The 20,258-nt window shown below is 55.1% G+C and overlaps 3 protein-coding genes across 4 annotated transcripts; 2 read left to right on the forward strand and 1 right to left on the reverse strand.

Annotated features, from left to right (window-relative positions):
- Positions 1 to 6,174: 6,174 nt before the first annotated feature.
- Positions 6,175 to 12,229, forward strand: FOSL1 (FOS like 1, AP-1 transcription factor subunit). The gene is made up of 4 exons (XM_078433698.2): positions 6,175 to 6,359; positions 8,640 to 8,840; positions 10,799 to 10,906; positions 11,360 to 12,229. Exons 1-4 carry the CDS (start codon positions 6,270 to 6,272, stop codon positions 11,780 to 11,782), a joined length of 822 nt encoding a protein of 273 aa, XP_078289824.1. The 5' UTR covers positions 6,175 to 6,269; the 3' UTR covers positions 11,783 to 12,229.
- An 811-nt stretch (positions 12,230 to 13,040) lies between these two features.
- CCDC85B (coiled-coil domain containing 85B) lies at positions 13,041 to 14,089 on the reverse strand. Its single transcript, XM_060629559.3, has one exon. The coding sequence runs from the start codon at positions 13,890 to 13,892 to the stop codon at positions 13,284 to 13,286; it is 609 nt and encodes a 202-aa protein (XP_060485542.1). The 5' UTR covers positions 13,893 to 14,089; the 3' UTR covers positions 13,041 to 13,283.
- Positions 14,090 to 16,132: 2,043 nt separating this feature from the next.
- On the forward strand, positions 16,133 to 20,203 carry FIBP (FGF1 intracellular binding protein). 2 transcript variants are annotated; one of them, XM_078433696.2, is made up of 10 exons: positions 16,133 to 16,335; positions 16,532 to 16,730; positions 16,887 to 17,013; positions 17,881 to 17,981; positions 18,471 to 18,604; positions 18,939 to 19,047; positions 19,124 to 19,187; positions 19,465 to 19,551; positions 19,640 to 19,737; positions 19,935 to 20,057. In XM_078433696.2, the coding sequence occupies exons 1-10, from the start codon at positions 16,251 to 16,253 to the stop codon at positions 19,948 to 19,950; spliced, it is 1,020 nt and encodes a 339-aa protein (XP_078289822.1). In that variant the 5' UTR covers positions 16,133 to 16,250; the 3' UTR covers positions 19,951 to 20,057. The 2 variants fall into 2 exon arrangements, with proteins under 2 accessions (XP_078289822.1, XP_060485541.1); XM_060629558.3 differs by lacking the exon at positions 19,935 to 20,057 and adding an exon at positions 20,079 to 20,203 and having other exon boundaries at positions 16,134 to 16,335.
- Positions 20,204 to 20,258: the final 55 nt, after the last annotated feature.

The raw sequence follows: 20,258 nt of genomic DNA on the forward strand, positions 1-20,258 counted from the left end.
GAGCTGCTAGAAACGTCCTGGATCAGCGCAGTAGCTACATGGGTTTACATACATGTAACAAGTCATTGAGCTGAACATGTTGGATCAATGCACTTCACTAGATGTGTCTTAAACCTCAATTAAGTCAAGAAACTAAATACAAGAATGAAAATTATAAAACAGAAGAAAACATAGGGGTAAACATCCATGACCTGAAGTTTGGCGGTGGATTCTTAGATTTGACGCTAGAAGAATGGGCAACAAAAGAAAAAACCCGAGAAACTGGACTTCATAAAAATTTTAAAATCTTTTGTGCAGCAAAGGACGTTATGAAGAAGGGGTAACGACAACCTACAGAATGGGAGAAGATATCTGCAAATCCTATCTTTGATAAGGGTTTGGGAGCCAGAATATATAAAGAACTCATATAATTCAACCACACACACACACACACACACACACACACACACACACACACACAAAACATCAACTCAATTAAAAACGGGCGAAGAATGGGGCGCTTGGGTGGCTCAGTCGGCTGAGCGTCCAACTTCAGCTCAGGTCATGGTCTCGTGATCTGTGAGTTCGAGCCCTGCGTCGGGCTCTGTGCTGACAGCTCGGAGCCTGGAACCAGCTTCAGATTCTGTGTCTCCCTCTCTCTCTGACCCTCCCCCATTCATGCTCTGTCTCTGTCTCAAAAATAAATAAACATTAAAAAAAATTAAACAAAAATTTCCTTTAAAAAAATAAATGAGAAAAATAAGTAAAACATTAAAAAAAATTTTAAAAACGGGCAAAGAACTTGAATTTTGTCCCCAAAATATATACAAATAGCCAACAAGCACATGAAAAGAGTTCACTGATCATTAAGGAACATGACCAGTTATTAAGGAAGTGAAAATTAAAACACGTCACACTCTCTAGGATGTCTTTCATTTCAAAAACAGAAATAATAAGCACTGGAAAGGATGTGGAGAAATTATAACCCTTATACACTGCTAGTAGGAACGTAAAATGGCACAACCACTTTGTAAAAACAGTCTGGTAGTTTCTCACAAGGTTAAATAGAGACTTGCTATAATACCCAGAAATTCTACTCTTAGATACATACCCAAGATAAATAGAAATATATGTCCACACAAAAACTTGTACACAAATGTCTGAGAAACATTCCAATGTCCATCAACTGATGAATAAATAAATTGTGGTATATCCATACAATAGAATATTATTCAGCAGTAAAAAGGACCTGAGTATCAGTACATGCTATAACACAAATGAGCCTGGAAAACATCGTGGTAAGTGAAAAGAAACCAGACACAGAAGACCACGGACTGCAGGATTCCACATATATGAAATGTGCAAAATGGGAAAATCCATAGAGACAGAAAGAAGGTGTGGTTCCCAGGAGATGGGACTGGGAGTGATTTCTTCATGGGAATGGGGTGATATTCTGGGATAATAAAAAAAAAAGAAAAAAAGTCTGGGAAACTAGAGGGAAGTAGTGATTGCACAACATTGTGAATTCACAAAATTCTATTGAACTCTACACTTTAAAATGGTTTAACTGTGGGGCGCCTGGCTGGCTCAGTCGGTGGAGGGTGCAGCCCTGGAATCTCAGGGTTGTGCGTTAGAGACCCACGTTGGGTATAGAAATTACTTAAAAAAATTAAATTCTTGGGGCGTCTAGGTGGCTCAGCTGGTTAAGTGTTGGACTTTGGCTCAGATCATGATCTCACAGTTCCTGAGTTTGAGCCCGAGTCGGGCTCTGTGCTGGCAGATCAGTGCCTGGAACATGCTTCACATTTCTGTCTCCGTCTCTCTCTGCCCCTCCCCTGCTCGCACTCTGTCTCTCTCTCTCAAAAATAAATAAACATTAAAAGAAATAATAAAATAAAATAAACCAGTGCTTTCTCAAATATATACAAAAATTAAAATATATAAAAAATTTAAAAATTAGGGGCACCTGGGTGGCTCAGTCAGTTAAGCATGTGACTTCGGCTCAGATCATGATCTCACGGCTTGTGGGTTCGAGCCCCGGGTCGGGCTCTGTGCTGACAGCTCAGAGCCTGGAGCCTGCTTCAGGTTCTTTGTCTCCCTCTCTCTCTGCCCCTCCTCCACTCTTTCTCTCTCTCTCTCTCAAAAATAAATAAACATTAATTTTTTTTATTTTAAAATTACAGTCTCTTAAAAAATAAAAAAGTTAAATTGGTGAACTGTATGTTATGTAAATTTCAACCTCATTTTTAAAAATAAATACTTTGAGGGGCGCCTGGGTGGCTCAGTCGGTTAAGTGTCCGACTTCAGCTCAGGTCATGATCTCGCGGTTGGTGAGTTCGAGCCCCGCGTCGGGCTCTGTGCTGACAGCTCAGAGCCTGGAGCCTGTTTCAGATTCTGTGTCTCCCTCTCTCTCTCTGACCCTCCCCCGTTCATGCTCTGTCTCTCTCTGTCTCAAAAATAAATAAACATTAAAAAAAATAAATAAAAATAAAAATAAATACTTTGAGGCACCTGGGTGGCTCAGTCCATTCAGTGTCAGACTTTGGCTCAGGTCATGATGTCACAGCTTGTGGGTTCGAGCCCCGTGTCGGTCTCTGTGCTAACAGCTCAGAGCCTGGAGCCTGCTTTGGATTCTGTGTCCCCCTCTATCACTGTCCCTCCCTCGCTCACGCTCTCTCTCTGTCTCTCAAAAATAAATAATAAATCAATGAATAAATACATAAATAAAAATTAACTTTGATTTAAAAAAGCGAGTGAAAAAATGAAATGCATCAACATCACCTCCAGTGTCCTGGGGGCACTGACAGAACGTGTTGGGTGCAAAGCACACCATCGATCGCCTCTTCTTGCTTTCCTGCAGCCCCAGGAGGTGGACATTCTCCGGGGCTCAGAGAGGGAAGTGACCCAGGCAGGCTCACACAGGCTGCCAAGGGACAATGCCCTGGTTCCTCAGACCTCTGGACCCCCAGACTCTTGCAATCACAGTGGCCCTTTGGGATTCTTGCCAGGCCTCCCTGGGTGGGAGCTGGTGAGGTCAGGGGCCAGGAACGTTTCTGCAGCCACGAAGCAGGAGTTGGTGACTGAGGAGCTTGGAATGTGCCTGTCTCTGAAAGGGCCTCCTTGTGGCTCCACCAACGGTTAGAGCAGGAAGGGACTTTCAGAACCATGTAATCACACACATACGCGCACACACATGCACACATTTGAGACCTGAGCCCCTGCTCAGTCGCTGCCCCAGGATGCTGGGGGAGTGGGACAGGGCGGTGTTTCTGGATCAGGCGGATGCATGGATGCAGTCAAGGCTGACCTGTGTCAACCTCGAACGTGCCACCACCTGGCCGCCTTCGGCACCTTGACCCCTCCAACTTGGGCTCAGCCCAAGAGTGCGCATGTCAGCGCGTGCGCCCTGCACGATTGCCTTAGCGTGTGATCAGAACCCCAAGGGCTCCCACCTCCGGAGCTTTTTATTAACACGTGTATTTATTTTGGCTACCGGTCAAGTTCTTACTATATGCTGTGCCACACGTGTGATATTATTTCATTTCTATTCTCTAACAACCCTGAGCTGTAATTATCATTACGTTTCCATTTGACAGACGAGGGCACAGAGGCGCCGAGACATCGTGTGCCTCACCTAGGCTGGCGAGCCGCCTACCCAGAATTCCAGGATTCAAACTCCAGGACCCAGAGTTGTCTGATTCCAGCATGCGTGTTCTTGTCCATGGATCACACTGCCTCAAAAACCTCTCTCCCTCTCCCCTCCCCCACCCTACACATCTCTAGTTCTAATTCTGGTGAACCGATGTTGGTTTCTTTTCTTTTTAGAGAAGGACAAGCATGGAGTCGAACAAGGCAAGGGAGAGGCAGCGGGCTGAGTGCACAGCACGTTACAGCTCACAAAGCACTTTCACATTTATGATCTCATTTGATCCTGCGGGAACCCCAGGAGGTCAGCACGAGGCTCAGTTGTTCCCACTGGGCCCGGGACTCACAGGGAAGTGACCCACCCAGGGTCACGGAGACAGAAAATGGTAACTCTGGCACCGGAAGCCCAGACCCAAGCTGGCCTTCTGTCCCTGAGTCCCGAGTGCCCCCACAGACACCTGGCCCAAGGAAGACGGCCCAGGAACCCGCTTCCCTGGAATCTTCCTTCCCTGAGAACAAAACTCGAGCGCATCAAATGGGGGTAGCAGTGGACAGCAGGAGAGCCCAGCTGTCTTTCTGTAGTTGTGTGACACTGGTAGCCCCTTACTCTCTCTAGGCCTTAGTTTTCCCATCTGCACAGTGGGAGGAAACAGAGAAGCTTTGGGGTGGTCCTCTCAGCACAGACCTTCTGCACCCGTGAAAACGCGTCCGTGAGCCTTTGGGAGAGCTCGTCTGAGCCTGGAGCTCCCACAGCCCTGGTTTGGCAACCTGCGTCAACCACTCGATCAGTGATATTAAGAGCTTCATTTCTTTTTTGTTTTAAATGTTCATTTCTTTTTGAGAGAGAGAGAGAGAGGTGTGCGTGAGCGAGCGGGGGAGGGGCAGAGAGAGAATTTCAAGCAGGCTCCGCACTGTTAGCGCAGAGCCCAGTGTGGGGCTTGAACTCACAAACCACGAGATCATGGCCTGAGCCGAAATCAAGAGTCGGACAAACGCTCAACGGACTGAGACACCCCGGCGCCCCTCGCCACTTCATTTCAACACCTGTTGGCCTCAGTTTCCCCACACGTGAAATGGGGATGCTGATGGTACCTACTCCCCAAGGTTGCTGGCCTTTGGTTGTTGAAATCTGGCCCTGGCCTCACCTTCACACAGACCTTGGACATGATCTCCAAACAAGGCTGGTGACCACGCAGTTCCCAAAGAGCAGTGATAGTATTTATTTATTTTTTTTTTAATGTTTATTCATTTTTGAGACAGAGAGAGACAGAGCATGAATGGGGGAAGTTCAGAGAGAGAGGGAGACACAGAATCCGAAACAGGCTCCAGGCTCTGAGCTGTCAGCACAGAGCCCGACGCGGGGCTCGAACTCACGGACCGCGAGATCATGACCTGACTGAAGTCGACTGCTTAACAAACTGAGCCACCCAGACGCCCCAAGCAGTGATAGTATTTAAACAAGATGGCACTGGGGTGCCCGGATGGCTCAGTCAGTTGGGTTTACGACTTAAGCTCAGGTCATGATCTCACGGTTCATGGGTTTGAGCTCCGCATTGGGCTCTGTGCGGACAGCTTGGAGCCAGGACCCTGCTTCCGGTTGTGTCTCCCTCTCTTCCCCTCCCCAGCGCATGCTCTGTCTCTCTCTATCTCAAAACCAAATAAACATTAAACATTTTTTAATAAAAATTTAAAAAATGAAAGAAGATGGTATTTGTCAGACCACTGGATAACCGGGGCCCCCCGCAGCCTCTCGCCGTTTAGAGAAGCTCTGAATTAAAACTTGCTCTAACTTCGGAAATGATCCTACCTGTGGCACGATTCTATGGCATTGTTTTTGTGGGCAGTTCAAACCACGAACTTGCTCGTTGTAAGCGTCTGAAGTATATCGCCCTTTCGGTAACCCTGCTCTGTCGTTTATCCACTTTTTAGTGTGCCTGAACCTTAAAACAAGGCCAGCAGAAGCGCCTCGGGCCACCACCGTGAAGCCTGGGAAGGCAGTAGCAACGGTCCCTGGCATGAAATAAGCACCCGGTAAGTAAACCCGTAGCAACAATCACATGAATAACCCCCTTTACTGTCTCCGGGCCCCTTTCTCATTCTTCACCCCGACCTCCCACGCGCTGCAAGGCAGCTAGGTGATGGTTTCGCCCCATCTGACGGAGGCAAAAACTGAGGCCAGCCCGGGCTTCGCGGCGCGGGCGGCGGGGAGGGCGACGGCGGGCCCGAGGCGGCGGCCCCGGGGGGCGGGGCGCCCAGCTGCTCGCAGGTGCGTCAATCCGCGGGGGAATCCTCGGCTCCACCTGGGCGCGGCGAGGAAACCGCACCATGTATGGGCAACTACGTCAGAGAGGGCGGGCCCGCCGCTGCCGCGGGGGACGCCAGGTCCGTCCCTTTCCCCGCACGAAAAGGCGGCCACCGGACGGTGGGAGGTGTCGAAAAGTTCGGGGCGGGCTGGCAAAAGGCGGGGCGTCTGGAGAGGTGGAGCCCCGAGGTGTCCAGCGCCGGAGAAACGCCCGCCCCCCCCTCCCAACTGAAGTGGTTCAGCCCGAGCCCTTTTCATTCATAAAAGAAAAGACTCCCGCGAGGAGCAAGTGAGTCAGAACCGAAGCCGCCGACGCGGACCCCACAGAGCAGCCAGCCAGGGCATGTTCCGAGACTTCGGGGAACCCGGACCGAGCTCCGGGGCCGGCGGTGCGTACGGCGGCCCGGCGCAGCCCCCCACTTCAGGCCAGCAGGTGAGAGGGACCCGACGCTGGGGGATCCCGGGTGGACAGCGCCTGGGACGCTGCGGTCGGCTCCTGCACACTCTGGGATTGGGACCGGGAACGGGAGTAGGGACTGGATCTGGGGCCGTGGCTGTGGCTGTGGCTGTGGCCGTGGCCGCGGATGCTGCCCTGCCCGTTCTCCGCGGTCTAGAGGCACATTTCCCCCCCGCAAGCCCAGGGGAACGCGCGCGGTGGGCGCAACAAAGATCTACGGACGTCCCCTCTGTCGCTCACCCCTCTTCCTCCGCTGTCTGCTATCTGTCCCTCCGTCTCTGTTACCTTCCAACTTTTCTCCCGTCCACGCTTACTTTTGTCCTGTCTGCGCCAGAAGGGCGCCCCTTAGTCCGGGATTGGTCCCACCTCGGACTGGATCAGAGGGTCTGAACCATCTCGGACTAAATTCCTGGGAGGCCGAGATGTTCCCACACAGGAGGGAGGCGGGATCCACCGGCAGGCTAACTCCGACAGACTGGGAATCCTCAGCACTGTCCGTGACCGTCTGTGTGTCTGTCCGTTTGTCTGTCCCTCTCTCCCCCGTCGCCAAGTCCCTATCCCCTTCTTGACGCAGTGGAATCCGTCGGGCTCCGGGAGACTGGTTTTTGACCCCTTTACAAGCTGGGGCCCCATGGAGACTGCGGGATGCCGGGACGTGCGCGGGGTCATGCAGCGGACAACTCCCGCGCCCCTCGACTCCCGGCACCAAACGGCGCCCGCTGCAGGCTGGGGGGACATGGGTGGCCGCAGGTGCCCATTTCCTGTCGGCGGGCAGCGCGCACGTGTCGCTCGGCGTCCGTTCCGCCGAGTCACAGCGGCCGAGTCACGGTGGCTGACTCACCCGGGGCGCCCCTCCCTTCCTGGCCCGGAGCGGCCCCGGCCCGGACAACCTCGGGAGAGAGAGATGCCGCCGGCGGTACCTCGGTCCCGGAACTGGGGTCCCTGGGCCACTGGGCCCGCAGAGCTGGGCCGGGGACATCGCTGTCTGGACTTGCCTGGGCTTGTGGCGCGCTTCCCGGAGGACCGGGCACCCACACCCAGAGCCCAGCCCCAGGGCTTGAACCCAGTTCTCCTCCCCAAACACTGAGCCCCCATCTCAACCCCTTCCTCAGATTTCTGGCGGAAAGAAAATCTTGGCAGGTAATACAGGCAGAGCAAACAGTGCAGCCAGAACAGCGGTTTCTACCTCATTTACCGTATTTCACAGAATCTAAGATTTCATTGGTTTAAAAACCCATTATTTTGTGCCACTAAATTTTTCTAAAGTTGCCATTGAACTATGATTTCAGAGCTACTAAAGGGCATTTCTTAGCATCAAGGAGATGTCATAATCCTCACCTAGGACAATATTAAAAGACAAGGAGGGGCACCTAGGTGGCTCAGTCGGTTAGGCAGCCGACTTCAGTTCAGGTCATGATCTCACAGTTCATGAGTTCGAGCCCCGTGTCGGGCTCTGTGCTGACAGCTCAGAGCCTGGAACCTGCTTTGCATTCTGTGTCTCCCTCTTTCTCTGCCCCTCCCCCACTCACACTCTGTCTCTCACTCTTAAAAAAATGAATGTTTTTTTTTTTTTAATTTAAAAAAACAAAACAAGGAAACTAATGTACATTGAAGTTCCATGACTTGCCCAGAGTCTTGGCCAGTAAGTGGCTGAGCTAAGGAGCTAGCTGGGTCAGCCTAAACCCAGGGTAGTGGTTCTTGCCCACCACAGCCCCTGTTCATTGGGCACCTACCTGCCACTTACCAGGCTGTCACACACATTCTTTCATCTGACTCTCACAGCCACCCTTGGAGATAGGAACTGGAATTATCCCCTTTGTGCAGATGAGACTCAGGCAGGGTACAGGAGCAGTTAAGAGCCTGACTGCCTGGGTCCAAACTCCACTTCCCACTTGCCGGCTGTGTGTCTGTGGACAACTGTTTTCCTGTCTGAAAATGAAGACGCTGTTGTGCAAATTATGACTCAGCATTTGTAAAGTGGTTGGGACTGTGCCTAGAATTCATACTTTATTATAAGTATTAGTTCTGATGGGGAAATGAAGGCACAGCAAGGTTACGAGACCTGCCCCAAGTCACACAGCTCGTGAGCAGGGATTTATCGCCAAGTTAGTCTCTCTGGCTGCCCAGTTGTGCTCTTTCTGGGCTCCCAGAACCGGCAGCTGCATCGAGGGTAGATGGCAGTGTGGTTTCTGTCCAGCGGAAGCCCCTCAATCCGCAGAGACCTCATCCTTGGCCCCTCCGTTTCTCGCCCCTCAGAAGTTCCACCTCGTGCCAAGCATCAATGCCGTGAGTGGCAGCCAGGAACTGCAGTGGATGGTACAGCCTCACTTCCTGGGACCCAGCAGCAGCTATCCCAGGCCCCTGGCCTACCCCCAGTACAGCCCCCCCCAGCCCCGGCCAGGAGTCATCAGGGCCCTAGGGCCACCTCCAGGGGTCCGTCGCAGGCCCTGTGAGCAGGTAAGTAGCAGAGGCATTGTGGCGCTGGCTCTGATGCCTACCGGGCTGCTGAGGTGCAGAGGACAAGTTCTTCCTTAAAAGAACACTAGGCAGGTGGGTAGGGCCGCTGGTGACTATTGGCCAAGGCAGAAAGCGATAGGAGGCCCTGGGGTGATCCAGCAGAGGGCAGAGGTCACCCCTAGATCAGGGAAAGCTTTCTGGAAGTGGAGGTACAGTAGTGTAGAAGGATGGGTAGAATTTGCATGGGTCGAGACGAAGAAAAAGACATTCCCGGTGGAGAGGAAGGGAGGAGCAAGAATGGAGGTAGAGGTGAGAATGTGTAAGGGGTACGTGTGGAAAGGTGTGTGGACAGTAGAGGGGCTCCACCTGCTGACGTATATGGAGAGGCTGAGCTAATGAGTCAGTGTAGCTGGGGAGAGAATGGAAAGAGAGGGTTCTCTACAGCTACTCTCTGGGTTTCAGGTTCCCCATCCTACTTAATCCTTACAAAAAGCCTCTGGGGAATGCACTCCGGTTTTCTCCAATTTATCACTAGGGAAATGAAGGCACAACAGAGGTAGTCACTTGCCCCAAATCCCACAAGTAGTGAGTAATGAGACAGGTCTTTTCAATTCTAAAGTCAGATCCTAACCATCAAGCCACACTGTCTCATCCAGAGCTAACAGAGGCTTGAAGCAGAGTGAGCTGGGAACTCTCGGCTCCCCAACCAGGGTTCCTGCCTTTACACTGCTAAGAAAGTCTTTACCAAAATAAATGAGAGGGTTATTTATTTGTTTGTTTGTTTGTTTATTATTTGTGAGAGAATGAGTGGGTAAGGAGCAGAGAGAGGGGTGGGGAAAGAGAGGATCCCAAGCGGGCTCTGTGCTGACAGCAGAGATCCGGATGGAGGGCTCGAACTCACGAACTGTGAGATCCTGACCTGGGCCAAAGCTGGACGCCTTAACCGAATGAGTCACCCAGGCGCCCCAGAGACAGAGGGTCTTTGAAGGGAGTGGCCCATTAAAGAGCTTGCCCTGACAGCAAGGTAGAAGATGAGGAGAGAGGTCAGGATCTTGGGAAAGATGTGCAATTAGACAGGGTGGTTTTCCCAGAAACAGCATGGTTGCCCTTTGTGACCAACTGGAGAAGAAGACCGTGCTGGGCCCCAGAGGCAGGCTGCTGGACTTCCCTCCTTCAGTCCGGTCCTGAGGGTGGCTCCTTGTTCCTGAGTCCTCCTAGACTGGGGCTGTAAGCTCCCCTTTTGGGGGAGGTGGTCTTCATCTGTGGGCCTCTCAACTTTATGTTGAATAAAGTGAGTGGATTTTCATTTCAGCTCTGGGACCATAAACAAGTTATTCATCGTCTCCGGGCTTTAGTTCCTTACATGGGAAGTTGGGTTCAGAATCTGTGTGAAGCTCTTAGCTTGTATGTAATAGGCTCCCAATAAATAATTTACTCAGCGGCAACACTCATTAACCCCTCCTAGTGCTTACAGCCCCTGGGGAAGAGCACGCTTGGTTATCAAGAGACTGAAAAGGATGAGGGTCTTTCGAAAAAGAGAGGCTGGGTCCCAGGGGCTCAGAGGAAGAAAGGCCACTTCTGGCCAGGGAATGAGAGAAGGCTTCCTGGAGGCGGGGGTATCTCAGTGGAGTCCTGAGAGATGGGGGAGGAGGTTGAAGGTTTGTGGCGTGTGTGCGTGTGTGGGGGGAGCATTCTGAGAGGGTAATCAGAGGAGGCAAAAGCTGGGTGCGAGGAGGAAGTGTGATTAATTCAAATTTACTAAAGCGTGAATGCGGGGAACGGGTCGCCGTGCAGTGGTCCCTGAAGCGCAGCCCGGGGGCGCCCCACGCTGCTATGTCCTCCGCTAGGGTCCCAGCACTGGGCCACCTCAAGAGGCGAGTGCCGGGCAAGCCAGTGGCCCAGGGTCTACCTCACTGATCGATCCTTTTACCCCATCCCCGACCCCACCCCCACCCCAGATCAGCCCGGAGGAGGAGGAGCGCCGTCGAGTGAGGCGCGAGAGGAATAAGCTGGCCGCGGCCAAGTGCAGGAACCGGAGGAAGGAACTGACCGACTTCCTGCAGGCGGTGAGCACTGGCTGGTGCGGAGGGAGTCGAGGCCCGGGCCCACCGAACCTCAGAGGGGCGCGGCTCCCCCGAGCCTGCCCGGCCCCAGGGGCGCCGGTGTATGAAGTTCCCCCCCCACCCCCACCCCCACCCCCAGCACCCCGTCGGAGGTGCAGCCCTTCGGAAACAACAATGACGAAAAAGCGATTAAAAATTAGTTACAGCGCGTCTCACTCCAGCAGAGCAGAAGAGTTAAAGCTTCGGCCAACGATCTCCTAAAAAAAAAAAATGCTCCCGGGCCTGATGGGAGTCGTGCCGGATTTCTCCCAAGGCCTCATGGGAGTTGTAGTCCAGACTCGCTGGAGACCCAGCCCCGTAACCCCCCCCCCCCCCCCCCCCCCAGTTACCACCACCTCCCCGAGGCTACGCGGTATTCCGCCCTCCTCTTCTAACTCCTCTTCCAACCCTCTACAGGAGACTGACAAACTGGAGGACGAGAAATCTGGTCTGCAGCGAGAGATTGAGGAGCTGCAGAAGCAGAAGGAGCGTCTGGAGCTGGTGCTCGAAGCCCACCGTCCCATCTGCAAAATCCCGGAGGGGGCCACGGAGAGGGACACTGGCGACACAGGCGGTACCAGCGGCACCAGCAGCCCACCACCAGCCCCCTCCCGCCCTGTACCATGTATCTCTCTTTCCTCGGGGCCTGTGCTTGAACCTGAAGCATTGCACACCCCCACGCTCATGACCACACCCTCCCTGACTCCTTTCACCCCTAGCCCTGTCTTCACCTACCCCAGCACCCCTGAGCCCTGTGCCTCAGCCCATCGCAGGAGTAGCAGCAGCAGCGGGGACCCATCCTCCGACCCTCTGGGCTCTCCCACCCTCCTTGCCTTATGAGGCAAACTAGCATCCCTACCCACGGGTGCCACCCTAGCCAATGCCTTCCCACCCACTGGTCCAGCTGGTCTGGACCGTATCCCATGCCCAAGCCCAGCAGGTTCTTCTCCATGCCTCCAGATGAGACTGAGCATATTTTGCTTCCTAGTACAGCCAGCTTGGGGCCACCAACGCTGCCCACGGTTTTTCTAGAGCTGGCTTCTCTAGCAATTTGCACTAAATCAGAGACAAAAGATTTCCTATTTGTTCGCGAGAACTCCCGGCAGCCCCAAAGGACTTTGTGACTCCCTAGAGGTCCTCTAGAGCCCTAACTCCCTCCAGACCACACCTACAGTCTTCATCACCCTCTTCCTGTGATCCACCCGATCCTACTCTGACAGGTGATACTCTACCAGCCTAGAACACTAACTCACCCAGCCCCACGCTGCCAGCAGCACCAAGTGATTGAACCAGGGCATTCTGCTGGCCCCTCCTGAATGGCAGGAGGGTGTCAGAGGCTTCTGTGATGAGCTGACCTGCAGCCCCCAGCTCTGAGAAGACTTTAGCTCCAGGGAATCCAAGCCTCCACAACGAAGGCAGCTGCTATTTATTTTCCTACAGAGAGTATTTTTATACAAACCTGCCAAAATGGAATAAAAGGCTTGAAGCTCTGGCCTGGTCTCATTGAACCCAGAGGCTAAAGGGAGAATGTTTGAAATCAGAAGCCCTAGGCTCCAGTCTCAGCTCCACGGACTTACTGCATGACTTTGGACAAACTATTTGATATTTCTAGACCTCAATTGTCTTACCTGACAAAAGAGGTTACATCTGCTCTGCCTCATCTCCAGCATTGAGAGGAGGAACAGAGTGCTGCTGTTGGGTGCAAGCCAAAGGATTATCGTCTTCCTCCGGATGCGGGCCCACAGCGCTCCTGCGTGTGCCACAGGAGGGCGCTCTTATGCCCCTTCCAGCCTCAGGGGAGGTCGCTGAGTGGGTTCTAGGCCCCCAACACCTGCTTCCTGCCCCATTGTCTTGGACAGGAAGGAGCCGGGAAGGGAGCTGGAGCCACTTCAGGGGCCAGAATATGGCCTGTTCCGAGGCCTGATGGGGGGAGCCAGTGGTTTACCACGGTCCCACATCCCGTCCCAGGCTTGAGGTAGCGAGGGTCGGCCACGTTAGTTCTGCAGCCCCTCCGGATGGGAATGGTACCCCGTCTCAACGTCCCCGCCCGCGTCCCCACCACGGCGAGTCCCAAAGAGACGCTGCCCAGGCCAAGGGCTCTGCTTCCGTTCCAGTTTATTAGCCCCCACCCCGTCCCCGGCAAGTCCCTTCTCTCCAGCATCCAGTTCCCCTGCCGCCACACCAGCGAGAGCAAGGGGCCCTCCTCAGTGCCAGAGTTTCCAAATCCATGCCAGCGGCCCGTCGTGCGAGGGGGGACGGCGTCTAGGTCCCGAGGTCCACCGCAGTCCCTGCGCTTTGGGAAGCAATCTGGTCGGGCGTCGACAAGAAGGAAGCTGAGCCCTCAGTCATCTGGGGAGCAGGCCAGGGGCAATTGGTCGGGACTACCCACGCTGCCCGTGCTGGAGCTTCCATCGCCCAGGTCGCGGGGCCCGCAGGGGGGCAAAGCGAGCTCGGGTGTCGGCCCGGCGCTTGAGCCCCCCGCGCCGCCGGGGCCGCTCCGGGGGCCCCACTCCTCGCCCAGAGCCAGGCAGAGCTCCTTAAGCGCCAGGTTCTCCCGCAGCAGCTCCTCCTGGCGGCCCTCCAGCTCGGCCAGCTTCTGCCAACAACCGCCCAAGTCCTCGCGCACCGCTCGGGATGCTTGGGTCCCGAAGAGCTGCCACTGGCGCGCGGCACGCCGCCCGCGCTGGCGCTCCGAGTCCAGGAAGCAGCAGAGGTCGCGCAGCTCGCGGTTTTCGGCCTGTAAGCGCCGGTTAAGCTGCTTGAGCTCGCGGATCTCGCCCAGGTGACCCTGCAACTGCCGATTCACCTCCTGCATGAGGCGGCCGCGCTGCACCAGAGCCGCCAGGCGCGCCGCCTCCTCCCGTCGCAGGCGCCGCACCAGCTCCTCTTTGCCCAGCGCCGCCATCTCCTCGTCCGTCAGCTCCTCCAGGCCGCCCGCCTCGGCCTCCATGGCTGCTCAGGCCTCTGGAGCATCGCCTGCCCGCCGCCGCGGCCCAGGAGCCCCACGTCCAGCCCGGCGCGCTGGGGCTTGGGCTCCGGCTCCGCGGGCGGCAGGCTGTGGTCGGGCAAGCGTAGGCTGCACCAGCCGCCCAGGGGTGGGCACGCGGCGGGGCGCGCGCCGGGGCGGGGTCGTGTGACGTAAAGGAAGGACAGCCAATCCAGGAAGCCTCCCCGGAAAGGGGCGGGACTTGACCGCAGAATAGACAGAGAGAGAGAGGGAGACCCTTCTCTGCCCCTTCCGGACCGCGGAACGACTGACCCTCGTGGACACTGGGTCCCAGCGCCACCACCTTCCCCGACAGTCACCCCCAAACTAGGCGCTTTGTACCTCCCACTTCCAAACCTCCTCAAGCCCTAGCCTAGGCCTCGCGGCTCCTTCTCAGGAACCAAGACTCCGGCATGGGCCGTCGACTCTCGTGTCCACCTCCCGACGGAACCCAGAAGGATCTCGTTTCCATCTTGCCTGGCTTAGTTCATACTCGAGAGTCTTGGCTCCCTGAACATCGCTCCCAGTTCTTGGGAACCCTGAGTCCAAATGTGCCTGCCTCACGGATCAGCCTACCCTCTCATGGACCGGTTTCCTGCCTCGGGGGAAGGCACACACAAGGATTCATTTGTTCAATAAACTTTTATTGTGTGCAGAAACTGTGCAGAAATAAACTTGGCTAAGAGTCTGATCCTGTCCTCAAACAGGTTGTAATCTAGCAGGGGAGACAGGCTGTGTTAAACAGGAAGCAAACGGGAGAGGAGCATGGTCTGAGGGACCTCCACCCCCCCAAAAAAGGTTTTCTCAAAGAGGTGATCATCTGTGGGGCCTTGAAAGAAGTATAGGCCTTTGCCAAATAGAGCTACTTCAGGGAGTGGGAAGAGCATGGTGAAAGACATTGGGGGCCAGCTGCTTCAGGAACAGTGAGAGTAGCTCGATGTTTTCGAAAGGTACGTGTGTGGAGAAAGTGATAAAGTGAGGGAGAGAAGCAACAAAGGTAGTTGGCTGGAGTGTTTCCACAGGCCAGTAAAGATTTTAGGTGGGGGGGATTAACATTTTAAATATGTATGCATTGGGGTACCTGGGTGGCTCAGTCTGTTAAGCATCTAACTCTTGATTTCGGCTCAGGTCACGATCTGGGGGTCATGAGACTGACCCTTGCCTCAGGCTACAAGCTGAGCATGAGACCTGCTTCAGATTCTCTCTCTCTCTCTCTCTCTCTCTCTGCCCCTCCCCTGCACACGCATGCACTCCCTCCTTCTCAAAAAAAGTAATTAAACTATAATACGCACTAAAAAAATTATTCAGGCTGCTCTGTGTGGGATGGACCCTGGGGAAAGGATGTATGTAGGCAGGGAGATTAGTAAGAACACTGTATCAATGGGAGAGACAGAGCTACGCAGGACTGGACTGGGACAGTGCCAGTGGGGATGGAGAGGACAAAGCATCCCAGAAATATTCAGGAGGCAAATCAGCAGAACTAAATGTGAGGAGAGATGAGTCTGGGAGAAAGCTCAGGTTTTGTGGCATCAGAACTGGGTGAATGTTGGGACTTCACTGTGATAGGAACGCAGGACAGAAACAGATTGGAAAAAGGTCGGTCTGGCTTTTGAGGGGCCTGTAGGGGGCAGACAGCCTGAAAAGACCTGCGGATGGACGGCCCTCCTGATGTGGACTTCCAGGCAGAGCTCTGAGCTGCAGAGTAAGAGAGGTCATCAGTGGTGAGGAGGGCAGGGGGCGGGGGGGGGGCGGGGTTTAAAGCCATAGGAAGAAATGGCCCATGCCCGGAAGAGGTGCTCATCGGCAGGTTGCCCTGAGGGACTCCCAGTAAGGGCCCTTGGAAGTCAGGTCAGACCTATTTTTTGCACAGAAAAGATTTAGGAGAGAGACCTGTGAAACCACCACATTTAGGATACGGGTCAAAATAGGGAGGCCCGGAAAAGGGCAGAGAAAGTGGGAGAAAAGCCTGGAGGAAGTGAGAGGGAAGGTTACAGGGGCAAGGGAGACTGGCCGCTGGCCTCGACTCCCAACGTCTTCCTGCAAACTGGGCCAGGATAGGATGGGGGGGGGGGGGGGGGTTAGGACAGGGGGCGGGGACAAGGGACCTGAGATTGCCCCTCCCGCCGCGGGGAGGAGCCATTCCTCTTCCTTCGCCGCTTCTGCCCCCACCCCCTCTGTCCCGGAAGTGGTCCTTCTCTGGCTCCGGGTGCCGGGAGACGAAGCTCCGCGTTCCCGGAAGTAACCCGCCGGCGGCGCGCCTGGCCCGGGGCAGTGCTCGCTCCAGCCGGGGCGCTGCAGCCGCGCCCGGGTCCGGGCGTCGCCATGACCAGCGAACTGGATATCTTCGTGGGGAACACGACGCTCATCGACGAGGACGTGTATCGCCTCTGGCTGGACGGTTACTCGGGTGTGTGGGGGGCCGTCTACGGAGCGGCCCAGAAGGGGCGGTTGTTTGGGCTGGGAGAGGGGGCGGAGCCAGGACTCGGGCGTCCTATGGGGAGGTGGGCGGAGAGAGTAAGGGATGTGTGGGAGTTGGAGCTGGGATCCCCGGAGGGTCTGTGGGTTCGGCCGAGCCGGTCCTAATGCTAGCTCCGACTCCCTAGTGAGCGACGCGGTGTCCCTGAGGGTGCGCTCGGGAATCTTGGAGCAGACGGGCGCGACGGCAGCGGTGCTCCAGAGTGACACCATGGACCACTACCGTACTTTCCACATGCTCGAGCGCCTGCTGCACGCGCCGCCCAAGCTGTTGCACCAGCTCATCTTCCAGATCCCGCCGTCCCGACAGGCGTTGCTCATCGAGAGGTGGGGACGCCCACCAGTCTGACCTATTTTGCAAGTCGCAACTGAGGCCCGGGCCGGGATGGAAAGTTGTGAGCAGGAGGGGCCACACTTAGGCGCTGCCAGACCCCCTTTCCCCTCCTATATGGAAAGTCAGTGGTGTCCTCTGCCTCCACGCAGGTACTATGCCTTTGATGAGGCCTTTGTGCGGGAGGTCCTGGGCAAGAAGCTGTCCAAGGGCACCAAGAAAGACCTGGATGACATCAGCACCAAAACAGGCATCACCCTCAAGAGCTGCCGGAGACAAGTGGGCACTGCCCCCCCCCCCCCCCCACCGCTCCCTAACACAACATCCCATGTCCAGTCTGCCCCTTCACTCCGTCTGTTTGGTCACTGCCCCAGCGCCTTTCTCCTTCCCCACCTCTGGTTGTGGCAAGGGCTTCCTACCCAGTCTCCTCTCGCATCTTTTTGCAACTTCCAAACCATCTCCTACACTCTGCGGGAGCTATTCTTTCAGAAGCTCAGATCTGAGCGTAGCTTTCCCCTCCTCATAAACTTTAATTGGCTCCCACTCCATCCTGGATAGTGGCCATACTCTTCGGCCTTGACCTTCTTACTCTCGTGTGATCTGGTCCCTGCCAACCCTTCTTGGCTTACATTTTTCCAGCCGGTGGCTTTCTTGCTCATGCTCCTCCTACTTCCAGGGTACTATTCTTGGCCTTGTCTCCCCCTTGAAGTACAAAGCAGGGGGATTAGATGCCGCCTCCTCCACAAGCCTTTCTGGCGGTACAGGGAGAAGTAACCCTTCTTCTGGCCTTTAGTATCTTTTCTCTGTGTCTCTTGTTCGCTCCCTCTGTGCAGTTTAGCATTTGTTCATTTTTTTACTTCCTGGACCTTAGCCAAGAGGGTCAGTTTCAGCACAACTCCTGGAGAACTGGAGAGCATGATGCTAAAATAGGGGGAATTCAGAGGTAGGAGTGAGGAAACATTTATCCAAGGCAACGTGGTTGAATGGACAACAGGTATTAACAATTAATAGTTTACTGAAGAATACCACAGGCTGTGTCGGCCTCCGCTGACTGGATAGATGGACAGATGAGGGAGGGATGTTCAATCGGTTTATTGGGTGACCAGCCTCTGACCAGTCCTCCCTCCTCCCCTAACTGCCCTACAGTTTGACAACTTTAAGCGAGTCTTCAAGGTGGTGGAGGAAATGCGGGGCTCCCTGGTGGACAACATTCAGCAACACTTTCTCCTTTCTGACCGGTTGGCCAGGTGAGGGGCTGGGCAAGGAGCCAGCCGTCTCCCCTTCCTGCACACTCTCCTTGGGCCATGAGGCGGCTCTACCTTCCCCACCCCAACCCACTTGATCTTCTGGCTGTATTGGGGATGATTATCCTACTTTTAGTCTGTGCTTTAGATCAGATTGGCCTGGTTTCAAATCCCAGCCTGGCCACTTACCAGTGGGGTTGTTGTGAGCTATGCTACATATGAAGTCCATGGTGCCACCCCTGGGGCTTAGGGAGTACCCAGTAAATCGCAATTCACCCTCGTGGTCTCCCTCTGTATCCCTTAGCAGACCTGGGCTGAAACTTTCTCTTTAGGCAGGTGAGGAAGCCCAGGGAGAAGGGACTTTAACTTGTCACATAGTGAGTTGGGGCAGAGATAGGCCAGAACTCCAATGCCCAGCCAGTGCTGCAGGTGGGAGCTGCTTGCTAAAAAGGAATCTCAAACCCTGACAGGCCCCCTCTCCCCTCCCTCCAGGGACTATGCGGCCATTGTCTTCTTTGCCAACAACCGCTTTGAGACGGGGAAGAAAAAACTGCAGTATCTGAGCTTTGGTGACTTTGCCTTCTGTGCTGAGCTCATGATCCAGAACTGGACCCTCGGAGCCGTCGGTGAGGCCCCCGCTGACCTTGGTGCCCAGATACCTCCCCACCTTCTCAGGGCCTGGCTCGCCACCAGCAGTTTCTCCTGCGGGCCCCAGTCTCCGGCATCCTTTCTCTTCAGTGTCCCCACCGCAGCCACCTCTGGACACAGTCCAGTGTCCCCATGCACACCTTGTCTGCAGACAAAGGGCCTGCTACTTCTCTGCGGCCTGGGACAAATCACTCCACCTTTCTGACACTTCCTCTTCGTGGGGTTCGCTGAGGTGGTGGGTGTGGAAGGCTCAGGAGGTCCCTGGAGGGGTTTTTACCCCCTGCCCCAACTCCCTTGCTGGGCCTCCTCCAGACTCCCAGGTGGCTGACATGGATGTGGATTTAGACAAGGAGTTTCTCCAAGACTTGAAGGAGCTCAAGATGCTTGTGGCTGACAAAGACCTCCTGGACCTGCATAAGAGGTGACCCTGGGGAGTCCACAGGGTGGGACCCGAGTGGGGGCCCAGGCGGCTCTGGGCTTACCCTATCTCCCTACAGCCTGGTGTGCACTGCCCTCCGGGGGAAGCTTGGTGTCTTCTCTGAGATGGAAGCCAACTTCAAGGTCTGTGGCCCAACCCAGCCTCTGTCCTTTGGGCATCGTCGGCCTCAGTGCACTGTCCCCATTGGGCAACTCTGCTCATGCCGGACATTGACCGGCAGGTAGTCGGCCGCCCCTTCCACCCACCTGGGAGGGGAAAGTCAGCTCCTAGACATTGGGGAGTTATTTGATTGAGGGAGGTGGATAGATTTGGGAAGGGCCCTACCCCTCCTCCAGCCTCTGGGCTCAGCCTCCAGGCTCTGGGACAGAGGGCAGAACTCCCAGGCTCCTTGCCCCACAGAACCTGTCCCGGGGGCTGGTGAACGTGGCCGCCAAGCTGACCCACAATAAGGATGTCAGAGACCTGTTTGTGGACCTCGTGGAGAAGGTGAGCTGTCCTGCTTGCCGTCCTCTGATTCCCTAACCTGGCCTGTCCCTGGGCTGTACCAATCCTAGATGTTTCCTTGGGCCCACAGTTTGTGGAACCCTGCCGTTCTGACCACTGGCCACTGAATGATGTGCGGCTCTTCCTGAATCAGTATTCGGCATCCGTCCACTCCCTGGATGGTTTCCGGTGAGAGACCCCAGGCCTCCTTTCCAGCTTGTCCTTGCCGTAGCCAGCCTTCTGCCAGGGCCTAGCCCTCCTGCAGACTCAGGGTTCTCTGTTCTGTCCTAGGGGTGGAAGTCTCTCTGTGGGCTCCACCTCTTAGAAGCTGTGATCTGACCTTGGGTAGGTTCCTTAAGCTCTCCATGTCTCCGTTTCCCCCATAGAACCTGGAGATGGTGATGATAACGATCATAAGAATATTATGAGGCGTGAAGGGGCACTTAGGCACAGGAAGCTCTCAGAGCAGTGCTCAGAAGCAGTAGGGATTCAGTAGAAGGCAGCCGTCACTGTTACTGTTATCATTACAGGCACCAGGCCCTCTGGGACCGCTACATGGGCACCCTCCGTGGCTGCCTCCTGCGCCTCTATCATGACTGAGGTCCCCTCCCGCCACCCTGCCCCCACTGACAATAAAGTTGCCATGACTTCGGAAGAGCCTGTGCATGGGAGTGTGCGTAGGTGTGCACGCATCTGTCTCTAAGGGTCAG

The sequence above is a fragment of the Panthera onca genome, chromosome D1, assembly GCF_046562875.1.
Source record: "Panthera onca isolate mPanOnc1 chromosome D1, mPanOnc1 haplotype 2, whole genome shotgun sequence".
Lineage (NCBI taxonomy): Eukaryota > Metazoa > Chordata > Mammalia > Carnivora > Felidae > Panthera > Panthera onca.

What these genes read in the sequence shown, in the direction of transcription:
- FOSL1 (XM_078433698.2), top strand. Translation starts at nt 6,270, where the DNA reads ATGTTCCGAGACTTCGGGGAACCCGGACCGAGCTCCGGGGCCGGCGGT. An exon ending in GTCGCAGGCCCTGTGAGCAG is followed by an intron (nt 8,841 to 10,798) that starts GTAAGTAGCAGA and finishes CCCCCACCCCAG; the next exon opens with ATCAGCCCGGAGGAGGAGGA. An exon ending in TGACCGACTTCCTGCAGGCG is followed by an intron (nt 10,907 to 11,359) that starts GTGAGCACTGGC and finishes AACCCTCTACAG; the next exon opens with GAGACTGACAAACTGGAGGA.
- CCDC85B (XM_060629559.3), bottom strand. Translation starts at nt 13,892, where the DNA reads ATGGAGGCCGAGGCGGGCGGCCTGGAGGAGCTGACGGACGAGGAGATG.
- FIBP (XM_060629558.3), top strand. Translation starts at nt 16,251, where the DNA reads ATGACCAGCGAACTGGATATCTTCGTGGGGAACACGACGCTCATCGAC. An exon ending in TCAAGAGCTGCCGGAGACAA is followed by an intron (nt 17,014 to 17,880) that starts GTGGGCACTGCC and finishes ACTGCCCTACAG; the next exon opens with TTTGACAACTTTAAGCGAGT. An exon ending in CTCCTGGACCTGCATAAGAG is followed by an intron (nt 19,048 to 19,123) that starts GTGACCCTGGGG and finishes ATCTCCCTACAG; the next exon opens with CCTGGTGTGCACTGCCCTCC.